This window comes from Theobroma cacao, chromosome 1 (genome assembly GCF_053813885.1).
Source record: "Theobroma cacao isolate CCN51 chromosome 1, ASM5381388v1, whole genome shotgun sequence".
NCBI classification, from domain to species: Eukaryota; Viridiplantae; Streptophyta; class Magnoliopsida; order Malvales; family Malvaceae; genus Theobroma; species Theobroma cacao.
Window position 1 is genome coordinate 41,798,910 of NC_142639.1, and position 26,609 is coordinate 41,825,518.

General features: G+C 35.0%; 3 protein-coding genes and 1 non-coding gene across 4 annotated transcripts; 3 read left to right on the plus strand and 1 right to left on the minus strand.

Moving 5' to 3' along the window:
* Positions 1-472: 472 nt before the first annotated feature.
* Positions 473-3,513, minus strand: LOC18614481 (RWD domain-containing protein). Its single transcript, XM_018127710.2, has 7 exons — positions 3,239-3,513; positions 3,013-3,051; positions 2,676-2,813; positions 2,179-2,318; positions 1,946-2,055; positions 1,102-1,202; positions 473-917 (listed from the first exon to the last, which is right to left on the minus strand). The coding sequence occupies exons 1-7, from the start codon at positions 3,377-3,379 to the stop codon at positions 534-536; spliced, it is 1,053 nt and encodes a 350-aa protein (XP_017983199.1). The 5' UTR covers positions 3,380-3,513; the 3' UTR covers positions 473-533.
* A 1,352-nt stretch (positions 3,514-4,865) lies between these two features.
* TRNAW-CCA (transfer RNA tryptophan (anticodon CCA)) lies at positions 4,866-4,937 on the plus strand. The gene has a single exon. It is a non-coding gene; the product is annotated as a tRNA-Trp (tRNA).
* A 216-nt stretch (positions 4,938-5,153) lies between these two features.
* Positions 5,154-22,544, plus strand: EDD1 (glycine-tRNA ligase). Its single transcript, XM_018123276.2, has 37 exons — positions 5,154-5,469; positions 5,593-5,643; positions 5,766-5,833; positions 6,730-6,811; positions 6,931-6,994; positions 7,800-7,855; positions 8,023-8,100; positions 8,257-8,331; positions 8,423-8,493; positions 8,731-8,847; positions 8,950-9,051; positions 9,401-9,527; positions 10,928-11,011; positions 11,245-11,331; positions 11,852-11,953; positions 12,130-12,193; positions 13,480-13,535; positions 13,719-13,790; positions 14,038-14,120; positions 14,208-14,256; positions 14,620-14,682; positions 14,837-14,926; positions 15,002-15,088; positions 15,359-15,430; positions 15,535-15,593; positions 15,850-15,943; positions 16,267-16,485; positions 16,613-16,707; positions 17,821-17,911; positions 17,987-18,091; positions 18,261-18,299; positions 18,511-18,600; positions 19,168-19,269; positions 19,563-19,644; positions 19,785-19,870; positions 20,832-21,288; positions 22,443-22,544. The coding sequence occupies exons 1-36, from the start codon at positions 5,215-5,217 to the stop codon at positions 20,928-20,930; spliced, it is 3,216 nt and encodes a 1,071-aa protein (XP_017978765.2). The 5' UTR covers positions 5,154-5,214; the 3' UTR covers positions 20,931-21,288; positions 22,443-22,544.
* Positions 22,228-25,521, plus strand: LOC18614483 (RGG repeats nuclear RNA binding protein A-like). Its single transcript, XM_007052267.3, has 7 exons — positions 22,228-22,831; positions 23,552-23,861; positions 23,961-24,026; positions 24,153-24,285; positions 24,413-24,568; positions 24,671-24,727; positions 25,041-25,521. Exons 1-7 carry the CDS (start codon positions 22,606-22,608, stop codon positions 25,218-25,220), a joined length of 1,128 nt encoding a protein of 375 aa, XP_007052329.1. The 5' UTR covers positions 22,228-22,605; the 3' UTR covers positions 25,221-25,521.
* Positions 25,522-26,609: the final 1,088 nt, after the last annotated feature.

The following is a 26,609-nucleotide window of genomic DNA, read 5'->3' on the forward strand; positions in this document are numbered from 1 at the left end:
ATACACTATTACTTAATCATAAAGTATCAGTTCATGAACGTGTAAAGATAAAAATTCAAAATTTTTCAAAAATAAATATTTTTAAAATTATAAATATTTATTTATTAAATTTTATAATTTTGATAATAATATTAAATTCACTAATAGTGCATAGATACTATACCTGAAAATGCATCTAATATAAATCATTATATATATATATATATATATATATATTTTTAGTATGATGTTAGTTAATTAATTAAGGAGTGTTGCTCCAAACCCAATAGTAACTACTTGAAGCACTTTGGACCGGACGTGACCCAAATTAGGCCCATTTTTAGGAACGAGCTGGCTTAAATTTGGGTTGTTGGGCTCGAACTTTCAACCAAATTCGGCTACCGGGCTTCTATTTTCTCATTTCTATCAGTGAATTTTCTTCTTCTTTCTTTCTCTTCTTTCATTCTTGCTAAAATTGTTATTTCGTACAACATTACCAATTTGACTTATGAATTTCCAAATATTAATAATAGCAAGTCTTAACAATATCTGGTTTAATCTGCAGCACCACCATTATCTTTTCTAACCCACTGTCTTACTTGTTTTCTTGGATTTTGTCCTCTCGGTTTTCTCTTGCCTGCATTCCAGTGCTTGCTGGTGCTAGGCCTAGTCGAAGAACTACTGGAATTTATTTCTGCAGTTGCTGCTGGATTAGTTTGTGGTTGCTCAGCTGCTTCCTCAGTTGATGCATGGTTAGACAATGGGACTGTATTCTGAGGATTTAAACCCGGCAGAACATTGTGATCTTTCTTGGAGTCAATCAAGCCACTGTTTTCTTGCTGCAGTTTTAGTATTGTCTCGAATTTCTGCCTTCTTATATTCTCCCAGTCCGAATGAAGAAGTGTCTCATCATCTTTAACTTCAGTTCTGTCCAAAGACTGAAATCCAACCAAAAGGAGAGAGTAGATTCATCAACTTCAGTTAAATGTTGAATGTTTAACAACCAAGAAAGTAAGAACGATCAAGCACATGTACATATATCCACAAGATTGGAGTGTCATGGACAATACAGGATATAAGTATGCCTTCACAAAATCTACCACTAAAAATCAGATGACATACCTGTTGAGAAGAATGAGTGCCAACCAGGTCAAGCACATGTTCAAGATCCTTGGCATGAAAAACCTTACGACAAACTGGACAGCTTCCCATGCTTTCTTCCACTGCTCCATTCATGTCGAAAAACACCAAATCAGGTAAATCATAGAAGACAAATAAAATAAACAAAGTTTATAAAATCAGGCAAATCATTTTTTGTTCTTGGATGAAACAAAAATGCATAATGTTGTACCTTTAGCAATACATTTTCACCCAGTAAAATGTAATAGTTGTCATTTTTATACAGTTTGCATCTCACTACCAAGCAAATACAACAACAGAGTGCCCTATCATGTATAATAAGTAACCACATTACATTTATCTCCAAAGTATATTAGCAAGAAAAAGTTACTTATTTTAACATATTGTTTGCATAAGATTCGACCTATCTTACATTCAGATAGAAAAGGAAACCATTTCTGAAATTTTAGACATCGGAACAAAATAACAGTAACTCCAAAAGACAACAAAAACAAGCATAGCAAACAGAAATCTTTTGAATTTTGTCACGTCTGAAACCTGATTCATCTTTTTCTTGAGCTAATTATCATTCTTCAAATACAATGGATGCAATTTCCTCTTTCATTTTAATTTAAGTATTTAAACTTCTTCTGCTCCATATTAGACAAACAATTCAATATAATCTATAGGTATACACTATACACAAATCTGCATATGTTCACAGTAAATTTCTTTGAAAAAAAACTTTTATAACACCCAAAAACATGCTGAAAATTAACTAAAACAATTGCTCTTCTCAATTATACATAAAAAATGATTGCTAATTTGAATTGTGACTTAAACATACCTTGTTGACTTCCTGTGTTCCTTAAATGATGTACAGTTGCACTAGATGGGTGCTTAGCATTATTCTTATTCTCAATTTGAAGCCAATTCCACCATCTAATAATGCACTCACTGCAATACACACAAAAAATAAAAAATAAAACATAAAGAAGAATGAAAATAAAACCAGAAACCAAATCCAAACATAATGTTGGAGTAAAATAATACAAGTAGTAGTGGAAGTACAACTCTTACCTATGAAAACAATGAAAACAAGACATCAACTTCATAAAAGGCAACTCTTCTTTCTGGTCATCCTCTGACATCAAAGGATACAAACACAATGGGCAATCGCCATCAGGGTGGTTCATAGCAGAAAGCCTCTCAACCGCTCCCTAGAGATAAATTTGAATTATTTATTTCTGCAAATAAGTAAAACTCCATAGTCCAATATGCTATAAACACTATCAATTCAAATGCCAAATTCCAATAACCATTCTACAAAAGGCACAAGTACATAATCTAGTTACACTAATACCATTTAGAAAATATGGTACAAACTACAAAACTGGAAAATCATCATGGCTATATAAAAAGTCATAATGGAAAATGTTTGTAAAGTCTCAAAGTACACCAACTAAAATTGTACAATGCTTTAGTAGCCAATACACCTCATTCAAAATTTTCAGACATTTTGGGAAGCAATATAGATAAAAATAATAATGCAAGTCACCTTACAATACTCTGGTTACCTCACAAAGTGCTATAAGCATAAAACAAGAGGGAAGCTCACAGGCTTTGTCTCGTATACTACTTATAAGATGTGTTTGCCTTTGTTCATCAAGACCCTTTGAATCTATCAAATAAATAAGAGGAGGCTCCTTCGGATACTGCCATGGAGGATACAAAGTTAGAGGCAGAATAGCAAAAATCCAGCTTAGGTAACTTATAATCAAAATTTCTCCAACAAAATTAAGCACATTTTCGCATTAATCAGAAGCTAATTCTAAGCCACCCTAGCTCTAATGAACTTCTAATTAATGTTAGAAATTGAAAGAATTAAAAAAAAAAGAAATTAAATAAAAATACCTGTGAGCCCGCTCTTATTCCAATAATTGCTTCCACGAACTGCAAAAACAGCCCAAACTAAGAATTTCTTGGACGTACATTTCTATGAACATTTAGCTAGATTTGTGCTCCGATTTGTAAACTAATTTTAATCAAAATACTTAGCTAATAAATATAAAGCAATGAAGAAATCAGAAACTAAAAACCTAGGCCAAGAATCCTCATCTTGTTAATCCTCGATATTTACCTGTTGGGAAGAGACATCGGCGGTGCGAGGCTTGATATGGAGGTGAAGGTGCGGAGGATACGATTCGACGACCACGCAATCCTCTCCGTAAACAGATTGCACCGCCTCCACTTCAATCTTCACCTCCTCTTCTTCCGCCATCCTTTTTTGTTTCTTTTTCCTTTTTCGTGCTGTGTTTTTATTTATGTGGTATATATGACGAGTTTCTTTTGAGCATTGCCCTGTGAAAATCAGAAAGTACTTCGGCAGGCTCGTCGGTCGGTTGAATTTGTGTTGGTGCTATGTGGCATCTATGACTTTTCGCCACGTTGATGGTCGTGGAGGAATGCCAGAACGACGCCGTTGGCTTGAAATCATGAAGAGCATTATCTTGGACTATCATCTAATTAACATTCTTAATTTTTGTCTTGATTAAAGGCTTAATTATGAACCTTAATCTACACATAAAAAATGATTATAGATTAAATGGTTATGTAAATAATGAAAATAGAGTACATAATTTCATTTAAATTTTTATGCACTTAAAAATTTAAAGAATTATGGCTAAATAATCTACAATTTATATTGTTCTTATAAGTTATTATTTTATTCTTTTTTCTTTATCCATTTTTTTTTTAGATGTACAAGAAGGAAATTCTTTTTAGATACTTAGTACTTTTTTATTCATTATTTTTTATTTTCATATTGAAAAAATTTACATATTTATATTTTAAAAAATAAATATTCATATAAAATATTATTAAATTTTTTAAATTTTCATAGAAGTAAAAAAATATATATATATTTGCAAACAAAATAATAAATTTTAAATGTAATTTTAATGAATTCAATATATTTTTTTAATATTTATATCATTAATGAAAATACTTGCTGACAAGTAAAAAATATAACAATAATTGTTATTTTTTACATATTTTGAAATGAATTAGTTGGAAAATGACTTAAATCATGACATAGATTTGGCAAGCGATAGAAAGTTCATATTTATATAATCAATACTCATTTTATTTCATATTGATGTAGGATTTGTGATATTTTGCTCTATATCAATAAAGATTCGAATTTGCTTTAATATCAATGCAGATTCCAATACACTCTAATATCAAACATTATGCCCCAAAACTTAAACTCAAGTTCGTGCGGTTTTAAACTCTGAAAATAGAATTTAACTAAACTAATAAATTACGAATTTACATATTTAACTTACAAAATATGTATAATAAGTGATAAAAAACACGTATTTATATATCAAAAACTCACTTCATATTTTACCAATGTGAAATCCATAACACATCTCTTACTTATATTAGTTACAAAATATCATAATAATAATAAAAAAATAAAGGTTAGAGTTATAACTAATATTGATGTTGTCCACCCATCTTTTACTGATGTGGAATTTGTAACATATATATAGTACTCACAATTTTATTTTTTCAAAAAATTAATCCATTTTTATCAAAATTATGTGTTTAAATTCACATATATGGGTTTGAGCACATCTCTGATTTACATTATAAAGTATCATTTATCTCATACTTTTAAATTCCTACTATATACATGTGGATTTATAAGTTGAAGAGACAATGCGGTAACTACGAGAAAACGTATGACAACCTAACGACAAGGATCCGTGGCGCAATGGTAGCGCGTCTGACTCCAGATCAGAAGGTTGCGTGTTCGATTCACGTCGGGTTCATTTTTTTAATTTTTTATTTTGACCGTTTACCGTATCTACTCACGATTACCGCATCCACTCAAGTTAGTTTGACCGTTAATTGATATTTTACCGCACCTGCTTAAGATTTCCGTATCCATTCAGGATTACTGTATCCACTCACGTCAAACTTCCGTTAATTGAGCATTATTTGACCGTTAGCGTCAAAACCCTATTTAATCCCCCTCATAGTATCCCTTCCCGGTTTCTTGATAGCTGAAGGCTGAACCCAAGCCTCAAAATACACACAGCCAGAGCCATGGCTATCCTCACCTTCCCCTTAGTCATTTCCTTTCTCAAGCCTCACGCTTCCCACCTCTCTCTCCTGCGACTAGCCAAGCCGAATGCTATCCTTCTCAAGGCTCCACCGTCGTTGAGCCGCCGCTGCTTCAGTCGAACAACCGCCTTTGCGGTGAACACTTCTTCAATTCAACAAAATTCCTCCACAAACGCCAGCGACGAGCCACAGAAAGCTTCAGTTCTCACATTCCAGCAGGCTATTCAAAGACTCCAGGTTTCAAGAGCGACTACATTTCTTTTTGACTAATTCTTTACACTGTTATTCTTAGTATTACACTTTATTGTTTCAAATTATTTATTGGCGACGAAAATCAGTGTAATGGCTGCTAATTTGCAGGAATATTGGGCGTCGGTTGGATGCGCAGTGATGCAATGCAGCAACACGGAGGTAATTGTTTTTACGATTTGTTTTCTTCTACTTTTCTTTTTGGCGGAAAATTTTGTCCACTGAGTTTTAGATTCATGTCAATTTGCAGTTTGTTTCATTAAGGTTTTGTTTGTAATAATCAGGTTGGAGCCGGGACTATGAATCCATTAACATACTTAAGAGTTCTTGGTCCAGAACCATGGAATGTTGCGTAAGTATACTGATTGAAGCAAGTTTCTATAAGTTAAAATAATTTCTTATACATTTTAATAATTCTTTTTGTTTCTGAGTCTGTCTTTGATGATTATTTGTTGAGAACACTTTTCTTTGTGTGCTTTATTTACGAGCTTAAATATAATGGGGGAGGCTCAATGCATCAATGGATATTTCAATTTCTGGTTGTTTGGCCTGTGTTGCATGGACTTTCATCCATTTTCAATTATGTTTCCTTCTGGTTATTTATTTTGGTGTCATGATTTTTTTTTTCCCCTTATGCACAATCATTCATGAGATTTTTTCATGCTTACTAGTGATGGAAAATGCAAATTTTTCAGAAGCTTCTCTGATTAGCTTATTTAGTATGCTATCACACTGCATTAGAACTTTTGTTGAAATCATTAAAGGTGCGAGAAAGCATTTTAAAAATTGCTTGATAGTTCCTAATCTGGAGTTGTTGGAACTTTGGGAATTTTAATAAGAACAGAAATTAAATGTATATCATCATGCTGGTGGCTAGCTTAGTCTTGATTCTTATATGCATATATATTACCATTGGCTAATTCACTGGTGGTATGCCTTCAACCTTTGGTTATTGCAACTATTATATTAATCCTTGTATTATCAAAAGTATTTAAATGTGAGGACCTTACACAATGGCTTTGAGAAGCTTATTAGAAGAGTTTGTTTAGAAAAAAAAGTCCTCATAGAAGTTTCTTATTGTAGAAAAAGGTGATTGCTTCTTTGTGAAATTTTAATTGCAAGAAAATTTTTTTGAAAGAAATCATCTATAGTTAATTTCTTGTTCAGATTCTGCATGACTTCTATCAATTTGTTGTCATACAGATAATATTTATTGGCTGATTGATAATTTGGAGTTCTTTATCAAAGGTATGTGGAGCCTAGCATCCGGCCAGATGATAGTCGTTTTGGGGAAAATCCTAACAGGCTCCAACGCCACACTCAATTTCAGGTCTGTACAATTTATTGAATAGTTTGTGTTTGTGATTTTTTAATGATTTTTTGAGCTTCTTTTGCAGTCATTTTTCATTTTCCTTTTCCTTTTTCCTACCTTTCCTTGAGTGATTTCAGGTTATACTAAAGCCTGATCCAGGAAATTCACAAGACCTCTTTATTCGTAGTCTTTCAGCATTAGGTATTTGGTTGTCCTTCTTTTCTTCACATCTTGATATACATTGTTTCATTCTATGTAAATGTTTGTTCCTACTTGTAAGTTGCTAGTTGCCATAATTCTTTAATGTTGCCTTTCTTTTATTAATCTTGTAGTTTGTGCTAAACTTATAAATGCTGCTTATCTTTATGGAACCTGAATCTGGTTTGTAAGATAGCTTCCTCCTTGTATAGCCTAATGATTGGACTGAAAATAATGAAATAGTTATCTTTTATGTTCTGATAAGCTGACAATTTCGTCAACTTTGAGCTTTGGCACATTAACTAGATTTTTGCTTAGATGCATTTGAACTGTGCACATGTAACATGCGGACCATTTTTATAATGTAAAAGTGAATTTCCTTGGAATCTTTGCTCTATCTTTTATGTCATGCACTTGTGGAGGTGTTTGCAGTTTCTAATAATTTTGTGTCTCCAAGATACCAACCAATTGCTGTTAAACATCAATCATTTCTTAATTTTTTTTTACTATATACTTGCTACATTGTCAAGAGCATCCTCTAACTTTTGATAAATTAATTGGTTTAATGATACTCAAAGTTAGGCACCATTTTCTCTCCTTTCACATTAAGGGGTCTAGGACTTAAAGCTTATAATATAATTTTTATTGGTCTTTGATCATCCTCCTTAGTTCTTATTTAAGGAATCAAATGGTTTATAGTTGAATAAATTATTTTTGACTTGATGGATACAACATTTAATTTGATCATGAAGGTTCTATATAATTGTGTTCCATTAGTTATTTTACATTATGCTTGTGCGTGTAACAGGTATTAATGTTAGTGAACATGATATACGATTTGTGGAGGACAATTGGGAGAGCCCGGTAATATAATCTATTTTCATGGTGGTTTTTTTATGTGTTTGTATGTCTTTCAGTCTGTATAGTTTTATGTAATTTTGTAAAGCCAGCTTGCCTCCTAATTTTTGGCACATTAAAACCATGATATATTTACATCACTTTGCTGTTAATGACCTCACACATGCTTACAGGTACTTGGTGCATGGGGTTTGGGCTGGGAAATCTGGATGAATGGGATGGAGATCACACAATTCACCTACTTCCAGCAGGTTTGTCTTTGACATCTACTTCTTGAAATGTATTTTTTTTCCTTTGAAAGTTGCAGCTCTCACTCTCAGACTGCATTATGTAATTTTCTTCTGATTGTTAAAAGTTATCTGAATTTCATTAGCATTTTCTTCTCTCTCTCTCTCTCTCCCCCTCAGGCTGGAAGTCTTCAGTTGTCACCGATATCTGTTGAAATCACATATGGCCTTGAGCGTATACTTATGTTGCTTCAGGTGAATTTCATAACATTATTCATCTTTCTTCTCGTCTGCTTTATTATTATTTTTTTAATCTGCCTGAAGTTACTTCAGGTTTGATTTTCAGGGTGTTGATCATTTCAAGAAAATTCAGTATGCTGATGGGATCACATATGGGGAGCTTTTCTTGGAAAATGAGTAAATTCTTTTACCTTTTTCTTTTCATAATATGTGTACTTTTTTAGCTTGAAGAGTTGTGTTGCATGGTTCATAGCTTGAAGCACATTGATTCTCCTGAGAAACCCAGGTTTAGATTGTCTTGTTTAATTTATTCCATAGTGTTCATCAGTGTCAGCAGCCTAAAACTTGAAAAATGCTTTCTTCTTTCTGTTTATGTGAAATGAAAATAAATTTTTTATTGAATTGTTCTTTCAGGAAGGAGATGAGTGCTTATTATTTAGAACATGCCAGTGTTCACCATATTCAAAAACATTTTGATTTTTTTGAGGAAGAAGCTCGTTCCTTACTTGCTTCAGGACTGGCAATTCCTGCGTACGTTTAATTATGTTTCAATTTCCCTTCAATTAGTTATATTCCTAGTTTTTACCTTGTTTACTTTCTTATTAAGTTAACATTTTCTCATTACCATTCTAGGTATGACCAACTTCTGAAAACGTCTCATGCTTTTAATATCTTAGACTCTAGAGGCTTTGTTGGGGTAACAGAGCGTGCTCGTTATTTCAGTCGCATGCGCAGGTGAGGTTTCTTTTCTAGCTTATATCAATTTATACACATTGGATACTAATGAGATAGCAGTGACCATTTTAAGACCAGGAAAATATTGAGAGCCATAGGATTTTTTTCCGTACACTTTCAGCCCTGAAGAAGAAGGCCCAGTATGTGAAACCTTTGAAAGGACATTCTATATTTATATTTACCTAGCAAAATTTGCAACAGGCATGGGCTGCATAGTTGATAGATGATCAAGTGTACACAAGTTCTATTCCCTCCTTGAACAAAAAAAACTGCTCTGTCCAATTAATTGTTTTTCCTTATTGTTATGGTCCCACATCTCTCATGGTGCTTGACATTGTTGATTTATCAGTTTAGCTCGTCAATGTGCCCAACTCTGGTTAAAGACACGAGAATCTCTAGGACATCCTTTGGGTGTTGTTTCTGAATCTGTCGATCATGTATGTCCTAAAGAGGTTCTGGAGGCAGCAGCCAAAAAGGTTAGTCTAATTATGTCAAATAATTAAAATAAAATTTTTTCTGCTTTCTTTCATCACTTCTCTTATTTGTGGCACTTCGTAGGCTATTCAGAGCTTGCTTGTAATTAATTCTTATATCTTTTTCTTTATGGGCTTTCCAATTTTTTGTAGCTATATTGGTTCCTATATCCTTGCCAACTATAACATTTTTGAGTTAGTTGAGCCAATCCTCTTATACCTTTTGTTAAGGAAAATTAAATAAAAAGTATCTGTGTAATTATGATATATAATGACCAATCATATATCAAATATATTATCTTATCCAAGAAAATTCGTTAGACCCCTTTTTGCAAACAAATTTAGGAAGTTCAAATTTTGTAAAGATGAATAGAAAGGCTCATATTAAAGGAATGCTGTAAATATTTTAGGAAAGTTGTCCTTGCTCAGCAAGCCTATCATAGTGCTGTTGTAGCTTGTTCTTTTGGGTACACCAACAATTGGTATTTAGTAGTTCTGTTACACTAATATATGTTTGGCTTCAACCTTCTGTTACATGTCCCTATGGAAAGGATGATGTCTAGTCTTTCATGTGTAATAAGTAGGACCACCCCAGTGAACTGGTGCGTAGAGTGCTAGTGGTTGGGTACATGCTACAGGTGATGCCTTCTTGTTCCAACCTTTTACAAAGTTGGAGGTTGAGGCTGGAGGCTTTATGTTTAATGGAGGCATTTTATGTTTAATTGGTCTTAGCTTAATCTAAAGATGTCTTCTGTAAACAAACACACAGGTAGAGATGCACAATACAGGTTCATGCATTTCATATATGTTCTCCCATTTTTAATTTATGTTTTCAAGCACAATTCTCTTCACATTCTTCTACTCTGCACCTCTCTACATAAGATGTTTTGGACTACCGCCACCTTTGGTGTTTTATATTATTTATTTTCGGTACAAACCTTTGGTCTTTTAGGAAATAGTGTTTGTCTGAACACTTTTGTCTCACCTAACGTGCCAATAAATTTGACTGTAATATCTAATGTATTAATTAGTTGACTTACCCATGAATTGGTAGACTCCACCTTTGAATTTGTCCAATAACTACATGCCATGTCGGGGAGTACAAATATTTGGGAGAAAATAGTGGGGCAAGTAGCGTGACTCGGTCTTTTATTTCTCTGTAGTTGTCCCTCAGCTGTATGGTCCTCTCTAGTTGAAATTGTTTTAAGTTGTTCCAGTACATTCCTTTATCCAACTATAGCTTTTCATATCAAAAATTCTATTATATGCTACTTCACCAGTTTCTTTAAGGTTCTACGTCTTTTGAATGTTGATTATCTTATATCTAAATTTAAACCTCAATGTTTCTACACTTTTTTTCACCTTTATCAATATCTTTTGTTTATCTTAATTATGTTTTATAGGTGCATCATGATCCAAGATTGTTTGTTCTTGAAATTGGGACTGAAGAGATGCCACCTCATGATGTAGTTAACGCAAGCCAGCAGGTATGATTAATTTTTTGTGACGCATGAGTCTTTGTCTTTTTGATATGTTGTTAACTCAATTTAAATTTTACTGGCCATTTTATATAATTCCTCCTGAAGCTTAAGGAAATGCATTTAACATATTGCATCACTGACTTTTTAATTTCCTTGTACAATTCTGGATTGATGGTTGTTTCTTTTAATGTTGTTGACTGAAGCCTTCTTATATAACATTCTGATTCTGGTCATTGCAGCTTAAAGATTTAATGTCTGAGCTGCTGGAGAAACAGAGGTTGAACCATGGTGGCATACAGGCTTTTGCAACTCCTCGCAGACTAGTGGTATAGCTATGGATTTTACCCAATTTTGCTCACTGTTGACAGTTTCTTACTATTATTATTATTATTATAAAGCAAGCAGTTTCTTATTTTAAATGTGTCTTTAAGTAATATCTGACTGTTTAGAGAATACTTCTTCTTAAGAAGTTTGGTGGGGTGAACCTTGAACTGTGGTTTGTACTTTATAGTCCTGAAAGAGCATAAGCAGCCAATTATGTGATTATCTATTATCATAATTGGTAACCCCATTGCTTATAGCACTGTAATCAATGTGTTAGAATCCTATATGATAATTGATTCAAGGCATTCTTCATGTGGAAAAAGCTTAAGTGTACCATAAAGATGCATTTGTCAGAATTGTCCAGTGTTTATTGTGATGCATTATTGAGATGCTAGATATATACTTATTATAATGTTTTCTATTTTGTAGTGCAAGGTCCTGTCATTACCTGCTTGTGCTCCATGTAGATTCCTCAATATTTTTATATTAGTGAAATAATCCAAGTTTGTGTTGCCATTTCAGATATCTGTTGAGAGTCTTTGTCCTAGGCAAACAGAGAATGAGGTTGAGGTTCGGGGGCCTCCTGTTTTGAAAGCCTTTGACCAACAAGGAAATCCTACAAAGGTTTTGGTTCCCTTCTAATTTTGCTTTGCTAAATGTTTTTCAGCTTGTTTTGTCTAGTGATATTGGCAGTTAGGCTGTACAACTCCAGTAGTAAAGAGTTTGGCAGTTGCATAGGAGTTTTATATTTCTCCTTTCTATTGTGTTTCTACCCATATGAGATTTGTTATTTACTGCAGGCTGCTGAGGGTTTTTGCCGCAGATATGCTGTTCCATTGGACTCCTTGTTCAGAAAGGTTGATGGTGAGTCAGTTTTGATTCATGCACAACATTTGAGTGTCATTATTCTGTGCTTTATCTATTTCCTAGGTAAACTTATTTAATTTAACCCATTACAATCATGATAAAACCATCAAATAGGAAGGAAAATAATAGGCATTGCATATTTCCTCACCAACATTCATTGTGATCTCCAAAGTTCTGTGTCATGTTTAATAATTCATGTTGGTTTTCCTAGAGATTTTATTGAAAAAATAATGTTGCTTATATTGTTTGGTGAAGCTTAAATATGTATCTTACATTCTCAGTGTTCTAATTCTACAAATTCATGGCAATTGATTTGTACCTACTTGGCATAAATTCTTGTGCTAGAGTTACTTTACCAATGAGGATGAATTTATTACATCCCAAGGTACATTCTGCACTTTAGTACAGTCCATGCCATACATAAGTCGACCAAATTATCACAGAATATCTTTAGTACAGTTCCATTGCATATTGTAGCACATTTAGATAGCATCTATGCATTTTGCTTTATCTGTTGGCCTATCAAATACCTGATCATCTTCCATTCTTATGGAAGAGGATTTGGTTGTATGTAAACCTAATCTTTGTTTAGGCATCAGTGTGTCAGTTTTGATTCATGCACAACATTTGAGTGTCATTATTCTGTGCTTTATCTATTTCCTAGGTAAACTTATTTAATTTAACCCATTACAATCATGATAAAACCATCAAATAGGAAGGAAAATAATAGGCATTGCATATTTCCTCATCAACATTCATTGTGATCTCCAAAGTTCTGTGTCATGTTTAATAATTCATGTTGGTTTTCCTAGAGATTTTATTGAAAAAATAATGTTGCTTATATTGTTTGGTGAAGCTTAAATATGTATCTTACATTCTCAGTGTTCTAATTCTACAAATTCATAGCAATTGATTTGTACCTACTTGGCATAAATTCTTGTGCTAGAGTTACTTTACCAATGAGGATGAATTTATTACATCCCAAGGTGTACATTCTGCACTTTAGTACAGTCCATGCCATACATAAGTCGACCAAATTATCACAGAATATCTTTAGTACAGTTCCATTGCATATTGTAGCACATTTAGATAGCATCTATGCATTTTGCTTTATCTGTTGGCCTATCAAATACCTGATCATCTTCCATTCTTATGGAAGAGGATTTGGTTGTATATAAACCTAATCTTTGTTTAGGCATCAGTGTGTCCCATCGTCGGGCAAAAAAATTTGATCATGAGTTCTTAATAATTCTTGCTCTATTCTTAAAGTAAATGCTTTGCAGGGAAAACAGAGTATGTGTATGCTCGTGTCAAAGAATCTGCTCGAGTTGCTTTGAAGGTTCGAATGTTGTTCTCTCTGTCTCTCTCTCTTACTTGCCGTATTAGAGATTTTTATCACCATGCGTGTTCCTTTGTTTATTATGATCTTTTCATTTATATCTTTTGAACTACCTCATGCTTACCAGGTCATCTCTGGCATCTTGAGTTATTTCTCATTGTGACCTTCTATTATATATGTTAGGTTTTATCTGAAGAGTTGCCTGGAATCCTTGCTAAGATATCTTTCCCAAAGTCAATGCGTTGGAATTCCCAGGTATTTGCTGTTCATTCTTTTTTTCTCCTTTTATTTTCATGTCTATGTGAGTAGTGGATATTCTATTTGAGGGTTGGCTTTTTCTTCTCTTATTAACTCTTTGTACATTTATTTGAACCATATTCTGTGGATAATATAATGTGGTTATGCTTACCAGTTTAGAATTATCTAAAAAAAAATGTAATGTTTTCTATATTTTCTCGTTTATAAAAAAAACAATTCTTTTCCCCTTGCTTTCTTAATGTAGATCATGTTCAGCAGACCTATTCGTTGGATTATGTCCCTCCATGGAGATGCAGTAGTTCCGTTTACGTTTGCTGGGATTTTGAGGTCACTGTTATTATGTATTGCCCCCTATCCTTTTTACTCACAGCTAATTGTTATTTTCTACTTACCATTTTCATTTTTGATATGTAGTGGAAACTTATCTTATGGTCTTCGTAATACTTCAGCGGCTACTGTTATGGTATGTATGGAAAGTTGTTTATTGTTTCATCCAGCTTCTTCTGCGTTTTATATGAAGTATTGGAAGATTATTTTAATCATTGTGGTATCTCTTAAGTATTATGATGAAATTATGAAATCAGTCAGTGACCTTCTCATATGATTATTTGATCTAACTGATTTTGTTTTACTGTGGTTTACAAATGCCATTAATTTACCATAAGTAAGCAACTGAACTTAATCATTCGTTTTGAAGTGCTTATGGAAAACTCATTCAACAGCTGCTTAACTTTATTGGACATTAGAGAACACTTCTTGCACTTGCATTTGCGTCACTTCTTTTTTGGATGTATATTTGGTTGTAGCTCTGAAATGCTTTCTGCAGGTAGAAAGTGCAGAATCTTATCCTAGTATAATGAAAAATGCTGGAATCGGTATTGAAATTGAGGTATCACGAAGTCATTTGTTGCACTTTACTTTCTTTCAGGACTTCCTTTTTTTTCCTATTTTTTCTTTGTCAGGATTTTATTTAATTATATAAACTTTTCTTTTCTTTCTTCTTGGACTTTAAAGGTGAACTGAATGTGTTATTCTATTGACAGGATAGAAAGAAGATAATTTTGGATCACTCAAATTTATTAGCAAAAAGTGTGAATGGGAACGTTGTTATTCAGGAAAGCTTGCTCAGTGAGGTAATTGCTGGAGGTAGCAGTTGCTGCTCTTTTTGCTGAATTCTGTTGCAATGAAGCTTGCTCTTAACGTTCCAGGTTGTAAATCTTGTTGAGGCACCTGTTCCAGTGCTTGGAAAGTTTAAAGAGTCCTTCTTGGAGCTTCCAGACGATCTTTTAACTATGGTAAGCAGTTGAGAGTTTCCTTGTGTAGTTGTGTGGCTAAATTTGCATGTGAAGTTTTTAGGTTATACAATGGGAATTTTAAAGCTTTTGAAGCAGTTGAGAGCTTCCTTTTATCTGTTGTATGGTTATTGGTTAAAGGTTGTACATCTTACAAGGCTCTTTGAGTTAGCTGAGTGATCCTAGTGCATCTTAAATTTTCAGTCCCATATATTATCTTGGCATTAGTGTAATTCATTTATATGTATTAATGCTATGCACCAAAAAATGCAGGTTATGCAGAAGCACCAAAAGTATTTTGCCATTACTGATGATAATGGAAAGCTGTTGCCCTACTTCATTGCAGTAAGACTTGCTTTTTGAGTAAAGTTTTGTGACTCAGTTGTTTGCTCTTGATGGTCTTGTTGAATGTTTAGAAAGTCATCAGGTAACCTTGGGGTTTCTTTTAGGTGGCAAATGGAGCAATCAATGAGATGGTGGTGAGAAAAGGAAATGAAGCTGTTCTCAGGTTAACTTATTTGTTACTCCTTGTTCATAGAAAATGACAATATTAACAACCCCTAGTTTAGTTCCTCCACTAAAAGTTCAAAAATAAAAGCTAGCTGAGAAATGATGTTTGACCAAAGATATCCCACCAGTAATTGTCATTTTGCTTGTTCACCTATTGGCTGGTGCTAGACTTTCTCTTAGCAAAATATCTTTTACATCTTTGTTGATCTTTGATAAAATATAAAAATGAAAAAAATTACCATTTGTTCGTGCAGGGCTCGCTATGAAGATGCTAAATTTTTCTATGAGCTGGATACACGTAAAAAATTTGTGGATTTTCGTCATCAATTAAAAGGAATTCTTTTTCATGTAAGTTATTTTCTTTCTGCATGTATCTTGCGAAGTATAGTTGCTAGAATTTTTAGGTGATGTCTATAGTTTCTTCATCAAATTTGAACTCAGAATATCAATTTTTCCTTATCTGTTACCATTAATAGGCAAAGACTTATTGATATCAAAGGATAATATGAACTGAAAGTAATGAACCATGTTATCCCTGATGAATTGATACTATCCTGCATCTTAGATATCTGTTTGTCTTTCTCTCTCTAAGGATAAGAGTGGGGCTGGGCTGTGTGCGTATAAGGGTTTAAAATATAATAACCTTACTCTTTGGCAATATGAAATGACAGGAGAAATTAGGAACAATGCTGGACAAGATGATGCGAGTCGAAAACATGGTTTTCAAACTAAGCATGTACTTGGGCGTTAAAGAAGATATGCTTCAGATTATTAAGGAGGCAGCATCACTTGCTATGTCAGATCTTGCTACTGCTGTTGTCACTGAATTCACTCCGCTCTCTGGCATAATGGCCCGTCATTATGCTCTTAGAGATGGCTATTCAGAGCAGGTTGTTTAAGCCACCGTTAATTGTTTGCTTTTTTTCTCATCTCTTTCTATAATTTTACTGCTCAATTTCTGTGCTCTCTATTCCTGTTGTCAGTTAACTAAGCATCTTTTTTGTTTTTTGGTAATAGACTGCTGAGGCCTTGTTAGAGATCACACTTCCTAGGTTTTCTGGAGATTTGCTTCCAAAAAGTGATGTGGGAATAGTTCTGGCAATAGCTGACAAGTAAAGTTCTATTCATGTGATTATTACCCTTGTTTACACTCATTATTTGCTGCATGCATATTAGAAACATAGCTAATTGACTTAGTGAATGCATGCCATGAAGGAACAATTTCACTATTATAAATATTGATAGTCAAGGGTAGGGTTAATGACTCTGAGCTTAAAATTTCTGTCATCTTGCAATAGATAGTTGCAGATCAAACGTGCTTTATGGGGGAAGGGAATTGGCTGATGCAATATATAAATATGTGAAACAAAAATTCTGAGCGAGAAGGGTTATTTGATCCTTGTCTCAATGTTTATATGGTATTTGTTTATATGGAGTCCTTACCACACTCCTCTGTTTTGCCATGGAAGCCGGAATGTTCAAGGGCAATTGTCTGTAATTTTGTTGGAGCATCCCTCTCTCAATGTTTATATGGTATTTGTTTATATGGAGTCCTTATCACATTCCTCTGTTTTGCCATGCAAGCTGGAATGTTCAAGGGCAGTAGTCTGTAATTGCTTTGGAGCTTTTAATGGTCTGAAGAGGCTAAAGCGAATTAATGAAACTTAAGCAAATGGTGTTGCATGAAGTGGATGCAACTATGACTAGAGCCAATGCTATTGCTTTTGTCAGCACTATACTTTTACTGTTGCTCAAAGACAATGACTCCTAATAATGAAAGTATATAACCTTTGTAAATATAGAAGTGATTAGCTTTTTTAACTTTCTTCATTTTAGATTTCATGATAACAGAAAAGGGCTAAAATTGTGGCTTACCCCTAGTGCCTAACACCCTATAATAATTTTAACACAACAGTAAACAATCTCTAAATAGCATAGGATATGATGAATTCCAGGTTATCCCTACTGGTTCCTGTAGCTTAGAAAACACGTGTTCTTGATATCAAAAAGCCAATAGCACCACCACATCTCCAAAATCTCATTCCTTGTCTCTTTCATCTTCCACAGATACGGGAAAATTGTACTGTCCTTATCAGTCTATCTTCTCTTTTGTAGATATGAGTTCATATGAAAATATTGCCATTCTTTCTGCATACTCATTTATATGGAGTGGAATTCTCTGCTTATTGTGCTTTCAAGGTGAACATCTATTTTTTTTTTTCCAGACTAGATAGCCTTGTTGGCTTATTTGCTGCTGGCTGTCAGCCTAGCTCTACTAATGATCCATTTGGCCTACGAAGAATCTCTTATGGCCTAGTAAGTATATGATCAGGTTGACTCTTTTAAGGCTTTATTTATTAGACTATTATAATGTTAACTTGTTAATTGCAGGTCCAGATATTAGTGGAAAAGAATCAAAATATGGATTTGAAACATGCTTTGGAACTTGCTGCTGATAATCAACCCATTAAAGTTGATGCAACCACAATAGAGGATGTAAGAAGCATGTTCTTTTGTGTCACAACAAAATGTCATTTTACTTCCTCTGTAGTGGTTCCAAGTCTACTGACGTGACTGTACATAATTCTAAATATATCATGTGCTGTTAAGTCATAGAAATCTATCTATGGTGCAGAATTTAATCCTTTATCGTTTCTTTTTCCAGGTACATCAATTTGTTACACGGAGATTGGAGCAATATCTGGTGTGTATAATCTTTTTCCATTAAAGATTTTTTTTTTTGTTTCTTTTGTGGAATGCTTTAAAATTTAGTGAACAGAAGAGTAAGGATGATATTTAGTCAGACTATTTGTTTCACCCTTACATTGTGTTTTATTCTGTGCTTTGTGGAGGTTATGAATATTATCAGTGCCATTGGGGAATTTTATGCAGATAGGCTGTCTTTCTGGCTGCAGGTTGATAAGGGAATAAGTCCAGAAGTGGTTCGTTCCACCCTTGCAGAGCGTGCAAACTTGCCTTTTCTGGCTGCTAAAACAGCATGTAAAGTAAGTGCATTTGGTTGCTATTCGTCTTAGGTATTCATCTCTCAACAATGGCCATATCTATTCATGATAGTTTTGTCAGAAATGGAATTTCCTTATTGATGGTCTTCGACTCATAACTGACACTCTATCCTGGGCCATGGTAGAAAGTATATCTTGGTGAGTTAACTGACTGAAAAGCACCCAAGAAATGTTTGTGTCAACACCGAAAGGGATTGCCTCAATTATGAAGAGAGTTATTAGTGGATGCAAAAGGCCTGTGATTGTTTAGGCAATAATCTCACTACCCTGTTTCTGGATTTTAGAAATCTTGGAGGATGCATGTCTGCAGTGATGGATATTTTCTATTTGGAATGTTTTATGGTTGAGTCTCATGCATTTTTGTATTTTTTTTTTCTTGCTTTGCTACGGAGCTGCTGAATGTTTTGTTTTCAAGAGGGTTTTTCTTTGGCATGTTTAGATAAAAGATTAATAGTCCCCCCTCCCCCCTCTTCTTTTACTTTTCATTTCTCATCAATTTCCAGTATCCTCAAATGATATATGATAGCATATAACAATAAATGAATGCAGATGGAAGCCTTGTCAAAAGGCAATCTTTTCCCCAAGGTTGTAGAAGCATATTCTCGTCCAACTAGAATTGTCCGTGGAAAGGATGTGGATGCTGATATGGAGGTACTATTACTCCCTTTGGTACTAAAGAAGTACCCAGTAGCTTGATATTTGAGCATTTAGCTCTTACCCTTCTGTTTGATAGTGAACTCTGTATTAAGATCTTTGACTGAAAACTGAAAATGTTGTTCTTTAAGTCTTGGTAAGATTTCTGGTTAGTTTAGAATGTCATTTTCTTTGTTGGACATTGATTGAGATATGAAAAATTGTCATAATCTTTGATTGATTATAGAGATGCATCACTTGCAAAATCCTGGAATCTCTTTCTCATGGTGTTTTGGTTTTAATCTTATTAGGTGGATGATGCTGCATTCGAAACAAATGAAGAGAGAGCTTTATGGGACACTTTATTGTCTGTTAAAAACAAAATTCACCCCGGTATATCCTCAGTTTATTACCAGTCTGCTGGTGCCTGTTGAGTTATTATCTTCTGTAGGAAAAATGGCACTCTGATTTAATTTGTTTGATTAACACTTTTCTCTGACTAACCCTGAAATCTAACTTTTCTGATTATGCAGGTGTTGAGGTTGATGATTTCATTGAAATATCGTCAGAGCTTGTACAACCCCTTGAGGATTTTTTCAATCAAGTATTTGTGATGGTGGTATGTTGTCTTTGCATCTTACTCACATCTTTAATAATTTATGGCTCATTTACAAAACTAATTAATTTATTAATCACCTTGTTTAACTTAGTTTCATGAACTTGTTTGTAAGCTTGTTTAATGGGACTAAAAGACGAAAGAACTTTTTTTTTTTTTATAAGCCAAAATATTGTATTAATAATTAGGTGGTTATCAAACAATAGCTAACCCACCAACAGGGAAGAACAAATCGAAACAGTTGAAAATCAAACCACCCTGTACTTACAACACCAAAACGGAAAGAACAAGTGACTCTCACACCCCTTTCAATTCAACCCACAATCAACTTCACCTCCAAAATGCATACCACAACAAGACCTCATAAAATCCACTGTTCAGAACACAAAAAACATCCTTTAAATCAGTAGAAAGCCAAAACAACCAGACAAAATATAAATCCAACATGACACGCATCATCTTCAAATAAATCCAGACACCAACAAGAAACAACAGGGGACAACTTTAATAGACAAAAGAACTATTTTAAATGATCTGAAAATGACTTTTCTTATTATTGGCCAGTACGCTTTTGTGTTATTTACTCTTATCAGTCTTAGGTATATTTTGTGATTTTAACTTTCGAATTCTTTAATGGTATTTCAAATGACGATTTGGAGTTTTATTTTGCTTTATTATATATAATACGTTTCCTTTAAAAGTGTAAGCTTTATACACAAATTCAAGGCAAACTGTTAAATGAAGCTCATTTTCTTTAAACTTGAGCAAGTGTGAGCCTAGGGTGCTTGATCAAGATCAGCTCCGTTACGGTCTTGGAGCACAAACTTGAGGAATGTGTAGAGCTTGTTTCAATTTCAACATTGTATCAAATCAATTAGTTTTCTTTTTATATTTGAATTGTACAAGTTCTTCTTCGGCTCCATCCCAATCAAAAATGATTTACTAGCATGACTTCTATGTGCAGGAAGATGAAACAATTAGAAAGAACAGGCTTTCTTTGCTTAAGAAAATTGCAGACCTTCCAAAAGGTGTGGCAGACTTCTCAGTTTTGCCTGGATTCTAAATTTTGACAGCCAAAATACTTTCCACATTCATTAAACATCAGGTGGGTAAAAAGAGGAAAATTATCGCGGATTTAATATTTTTGATGTTGCTTTGTATAGAAAAATAGGCAAAGCTTGTAATTTTATGTAATTCTATGCTATTTATGCAATTTACAAATGCAAAATAATTAAAAATAAGGCAATCCACTTCTTATTCCAGGGAAAAAAAAAGGAAAGAGAAGGGTTTGCCAAGTTCATGTCATGATTTTTGTGTACTCATTTTCCCTTCCCAACTCTTCCTCTTCCACTTCCTCTTCCTCTACCTGCCGCTGTTGCTGCCATGGAATAGTTCTGTCTGATGAATGGACCCAACTTCAGGTAGGACTTCATTTTCTGTTTCATTGCTTCTGAACGTCATCTTTCACCCGTTTTGCTAACTACTAGTATTATGTTTTTTTAAAAACGTACCAATCTGATTAAAATGATGCAAAGCCAAATACACAAGTGAATCTTTCATTCTTCACCAAGTTTGATTACTATCTTGTTTTGAACTCCCAAAAGAATCCAACAAGAGGGATCCGAGTGGGAGTGAAGCCCCCACGTCCCACAAGTGTGGTCCCCTTGGAAAATCACCTTCTCTTCTTGATTGTAAATTTTCTTTTTTGAAATGTAATTTGTATTCATAATCAGTCGGCAATCACTTTTTCAAGAATTACATTTCATTAAAATCAGGAATGATTAGATATATAACGCCTCAACTTGGCTTCATATATGGTCTATGGCTAATATTTCTTGTTTAATCTTAATTTCAACACATCTTTTTATTGTATTTTTCGGATTCGATTTCTATTATTTCTACAGTGTAGCCCTTTAACCCATATCCCCACCCAAAAAACCAAAAAGAAAACCTAAGCCCTTAGATTTTGCTCCTGTCGTTGTTTGATATGAGAGTGGAGTGGGGTGGGGTGGGGTGGAGGCGGCTTAAAAGTACTACTATCTCTTTCACAACGGATGAAACCAAAATTGTTTTGTAACATCACCCATCAACGGCTTATAATTTGCAACGTGGCACATAAATCGATCCTCCAAGCAGAGCATGTCATAATCACATCGGAGGCAGACGTCCTCCCAGTATAAAGCCAAAAGCCCTTTTCTTTCCCAACATGGCATATCCGTAATTCTCGCAAAAACTTAGCCCCAAAAATGGAAACGTAAATCTCTCTCTCTCTCTCTCTCTCTCTTTCACTCTCCCACTACCCATACACCCAAAATAAAATAAAAAAGAAAATCCCCCAAATTTTTTAATAATAATTTAGAGACCCAAGACCCCTACACCAGCTTCGTACAAGAAAGAAGCAATGAGTCACGATTCAGATTAGGTTTCACTCTCTCTCTCTCTCTCTCTCTGCTCGCTGCTCTTGTCTTTGCGGCTAGGGTTTTTTTCTCTCTATTTACACTCCTTCCATCTCTTTTAACTTTCCTTTTTTTCTTCTTTTGCATAGTTCACTTTCTTACAGATCTACTTATTCCAGGATTCATTTAATTACTTGAATAAAGAAAATCTCGATGGAGGTTTTGTAAGAGTAGGGTTCTTCTGTGGGTCGCCTCTTTTTGGGTGAGTTTAGAAACAACAAGGGAGAAAACAAGGGTTTTGGAGAGGAGGGTTAATTTGGGTGATATTTTATTTTAGAAGAAATGGCGACCATGAACCCTTTTGATTTGTTGGGAGATGATGATACTGGGGAACTATCATTGCTGATCGCTGCTCAGCAAAAGGCTGTCGCAGCCGCCACCAACACTGCTTCCGCAGCCGCCCCTAAAAAGGGGCCGGCTCAGTCTCAGGGTAAGCAGCAGCAGCAGCCTGCAATCCAGGCTAAACCGGCTAAGCTTCCCTCCAAGCCTCTCCCTCCTGCTCAGGCTGGTAAGCTGCTTTACTCAAAATAAAAATTAGTTGTCATTTTAAGGTTTTTGTATTGTTTGCTTTATTTCGCAGAAATTATTCTGTTTTTGTAAAAAAAAAAAATCAATCTTTTTCTGTTGAGTCTTTAGTTTAATGGGTTGTTTTAAGTTAAAGATATCTTTTTTAATGGTGTGGGGTTTAGAGTGGGTTTATGTTACTATGTTTCGGTTTCGTTTCTGGTACAGAGAGTGTTGGAGTTTGATTTTTTCTTTATTTGTTAGTTCGCATAAGTAACATAAGACGCCGAACAGATGTTAAACATTCACGCATGTGCATATGTCGTTCACGTGTCAGACTATTGGTATGTGAGTTGTATTCTTTTTTTGAGTTTGTGCGTGGAGATCTTGTTGGAATGTAACTATATGGAGTATCTTATATTTATTCAATTAATTCTGAGTGAACAGAGCAAAATATTTGGAAAGTATATTGGTTTTTTGCTGTAGCTTTTATTATATAAAGTAGGTATCTGCTGGTAGTTTCTATTACATCTTTGATGTTACTATCTAGGTTATTTGACAAGCATTTATATATAATAGTCAGTATGAATCATGTCAAGTGGAAAAGTTCTGTTTTTGAGGATTTTATGTGTTATGTTTCTCGAACTGTGCTCGAACTGGTGCTATTAAGCTTTTTTTGGGCTAATCACTGATGGCTGAGCATTTTTTATATTTTTATTTTAAGTGAGGGAGGCAACGAATGAAGGTCCTCGTGGCGGAGGCCGTGGTGGGCGTGGATTTGGACGTGGGCGTGGTGGTAGTGGTGGATACAGACGCGATTCTGCCAGTGATGAGACCTCATTCAGCAACAGTGCTGTATCTGCTGGTCAAGGTGCTCCTGAAGAGGGAGAGAGTGGAAAGCCCTCTGAAAGGCGTAGCTATGGTGGCCCTCGTCCTTACCGTGGTGGTCGCCGCGGTGGTTTCAGTAATGGGGAAGTTGGACAAGGGGAGCGACCTCGCAGGATGTATGAACGCCATAGTGGGACTGGACGCGGGTAAAAAGTTTTGTTTGACTTAGCTCGGTGTACTCTGCATTGCGGTATTGTAATTAAGTCTTGAAACTGATGCTTTTTGTTAGCTGTTCCTGTCTGCAGAAATGAGCTCAAACGTGAAGGCTCCGGTCGTGGGAATTGGGGAACTCAGACTGATGAACTTGCTCAGTGAGTTATATTTAGTGGTTACAATCCCAACTTTTCAATAATATTATAAAATCATCTTGTAGTTTTGTTCTTCTTTCTTCATTGTAGTTATCAAATATAATCAAATATTGTTTTTGCCTTGTTCAGGGTGACTGAAGAAGTTGTTAATGAAAGTGAGAAGAATTTAGGTGATGAAAAGCCAGCAGGAGAAGAGGATGCAGGAGATGCTTCCAAGGAGAGCCCTACCAATGAACCTGAAGAAAAAGAACCTGAGGATAAGGTAGATTTACCCAACAATTTATCATTTAAGATGGTTATTAATGTCTGCAACCTCTGCTGATTGAAAATTTAGACTATTAACTATGGCTATTGCCATGTGCAACCTCTGATATTGTTATTTTTTATAGGAGATGACTCTTGAGGAGTATGAGAAGGTGCTGGAAGAGAAGAGGAAGGCTCTTCAGGCTCTCAAGACTGAGGAAAGAAAAGTTGATGCCAAGGAGTTTGCGACTATGCAGCAGCTTTCAAATAAGAAGAGTAATGATGAGGTCTTCATCAAATTGGTAAGACCCATTTAACACTTTGGGAAGTCTATCATTAATGATTTATCTTATTAGTTGGCACATATTTATTAATCATTTGTTCCCCATAATTGCCTTATTCAGGGTTCCGAGAAGGATAAGAGAAAAGAGGCTTTCGACAAGGAAGAGAGAGCAAAAAAGGTATTGTTACATCCATTTATTTTATTTGTGTTATAACTTACCTGTTTTGCAGTTTCCCTGAGCCTCTATGGAAGTTACAATGGACCAATAGCCATTTTGGACATCAATTGTGCTGTGTTTTAGATTTTATCTGTAATCCCTTTCTCTTCCCTGGGATTAAATTTTATCTGCAATCGGTTCTCTTCCATGGCCTTGAGGCATAAATTTCAATTTAAATGTGTTTGCCACGAAGAAGCTTGCACATTGCTCCTTTCACTTTTTAGTGTCTTTTCGGGCATGTACTGATCCTTATTCATACTTGTGGTGGTGGTAGTCTGTCAGCATTAATGAATTTCTGAAGCCTGCTGAAGGGGAGAGGTACTACAACCCAAGTGGGCGTGGACGTGGTCGCGGACGCGGTTCAAGAGGGTTTGGTGGAGGCAGTGCAGCCGGTAATGTGTCAGCACCATCCATTGAAGACCCTGGGCAGTTTCCAACTTTGGGGGGCAAGTGAGATTTCTCTAGAACCACCCCACTTACAATCTCGCTGGTCCTTTTTTTTTTTTGGATTTTTGGGTTCTTTAAATTTTGGGCAGGAAATGGACTCAAATAATCTGGGTTTCCTGTTGCCAAAGGATCTCCTGAATTTTATGTTTTAAAATGTATATTTCAGTTTTCTTGTAGTGCCGCCTATTGTTATGCAGCTGTGATCTTACTGTCCCAACAAATTGGTGCCATGTCAAAACCATTTTACTTATGACTAGAAAACTATTGTCGCTCAGTTTTGTTTTGGAATAGATGGAACTATTTTGCTACTTTCTTATCTCACTCTCTAGTTGTGTTTGCTCCTATTGTTCCCTTTAATCAAGATGAATAGCAATTCCAATGAAACTCCCAATCCTTCAAGCTGATTCTCATGTGCCCTTCCATTTGAAAATCTTTTCATCTGCCATGGTTGTCTTTTATTCATCAAGCAATAGGCTTTCTTGATCAGACTTATTAAGAATGCCTTTGTTAACTAATATGAACCATATCTGGGGAAAACCCAAGAAAATTGCCTTCAATGAGATTGATATATTATGGGAATCTTTTTTTTTTCTTTAATTATTATGTAAAAGAAAAAGGTTTACTTCTGTTTCTTCCTCGTTTACTGAAAAATAAAATCGGGGCAATGCTCAGAAAATTGAAGAGGGTGTCTTGTCCATGTTTTGCATGGTACGGTTGGAATTGATGAACCTTTGGCATCTAGTCCACCGACAGACACCATTCGTGTGAAAGGAATAACTCGTGCTGTTTTTCATGTTTTAAAGGAATAAATTGAATCTCTGACAGACAATGGCTTCAACCTTGAACAAACGTTCGGTAACTTTGATTACTCTGATAATTTTGTACTCCATTTAATGGTGGATTCCGGAAAAGCAGAGGCTTTTCTAATTGAATGAGGTGGCAGTGTCAGGACCAAAAATGCAGAACCCGACCTCTACGGAGTTTGGTCTCCAGCGGATATAGAAAAATCTCAAGAATAAAACAAAAGGCTGAAAGGTATCAGAAATCAGTAGCTAGGCTGGCTTCACATTAGCATACATCTTCACATAACATCGGGTACCAATTATTCTACTTTAATTACTCAATGACAATCATGAATCTACGACTACACGAATTCTGTGTGTGTGTGTGTGTGTGTGTGTGTGTTGGGTGGGGAGGGGGGGGGGGGGGGGGATTTCATTGATGCATTATCCAAATACTACTAGCAAGTATCAGAACTCAGATATGGTTGCTTCCAGAATCCACTGGCACCAAGTTTGGGATGAGGGCTAGATATACTACTACCATTGGCCATCAGGGATGGATGAAGCTAAAAATGGCTAAGATATTATACGGGATGACACTGGGCCTCTAATGA

What these genes read in the sequence shown, in the direction of transcription:
- LOC18614481 (XM_018127710.2), bottom strand. Translation starts at nt 3,379, where the DNA reads ATGGCGGAAGAAGAGGAGGTGAAGATTGAAGTGGAGGCGGTGCAATCT. An exon ending in CCGATGTCTCTTCCCAACAG is followed by an intron (nt 3,052 to 3,238) that starts GTAAATATCGAG and finishes CTGTTTTTGCAG; the next exon opens with TTCGTGGAAGCAATTATTGG. An exon ending in GAACACAGGAAGTCAACAAG is followed by an intron (nt 1,203 to 1,945) that starts GTATGTTTAAGT and finishes TGAATGGAGCAG; the next exon opens with TGGAAGAAAGCATGGGAAGC.
- LOC18614483 (XM_007052267.3), top strand. Translation starts at nt 22,606, where the DNA reads ATGGCGACCATGAACCCTTTTGATTTGTTGGGAGATGATGATACTGGG. An exon ending in CATAGTGGGACTGGACGCGG is followed by an intron (nt 23,862 to 23,960) that starts GTAAAAAGTTTT and finishes TCCTGTCTGCAG; the next exon opens with AAATGAGCTCAAACGTGAAG. An exon ending in AGGAAGAGAGAGCAAAAAAG is followed by an intron (nt 24,728 to 25,040) that starts GTATTGTTACAT and finishes TGGTGGTGGTAG; the next exon opens with TCTGTCAGCATTAATGAATT.
- EDD1 (XM_018123276.2), top strand. Translation starts at nt 5,215, where the DNA reads ATGGCTATCCTCACCTTCCCCTTAGTCATTTCCTTTCTCAAGCCTCAC. An exon ending in AGGACAATTGGGAGAGCCCG is followed by an intron (nt 7,856 to 8,022) that starts GTAATATAATCT and finishes ACATGCTTACAG; the next exon opens with GTACTTGGTGCATGGGGTTT. An exon ending in CTTCAGCGGCTACTGTTATG is followed by an intron (nt 14,257 to 14,619) that starts GTATGTATGGAA and finishes TGCTTTCTGCAG; the next exon opens with GTAGAAAGTGCAGAATCTTA.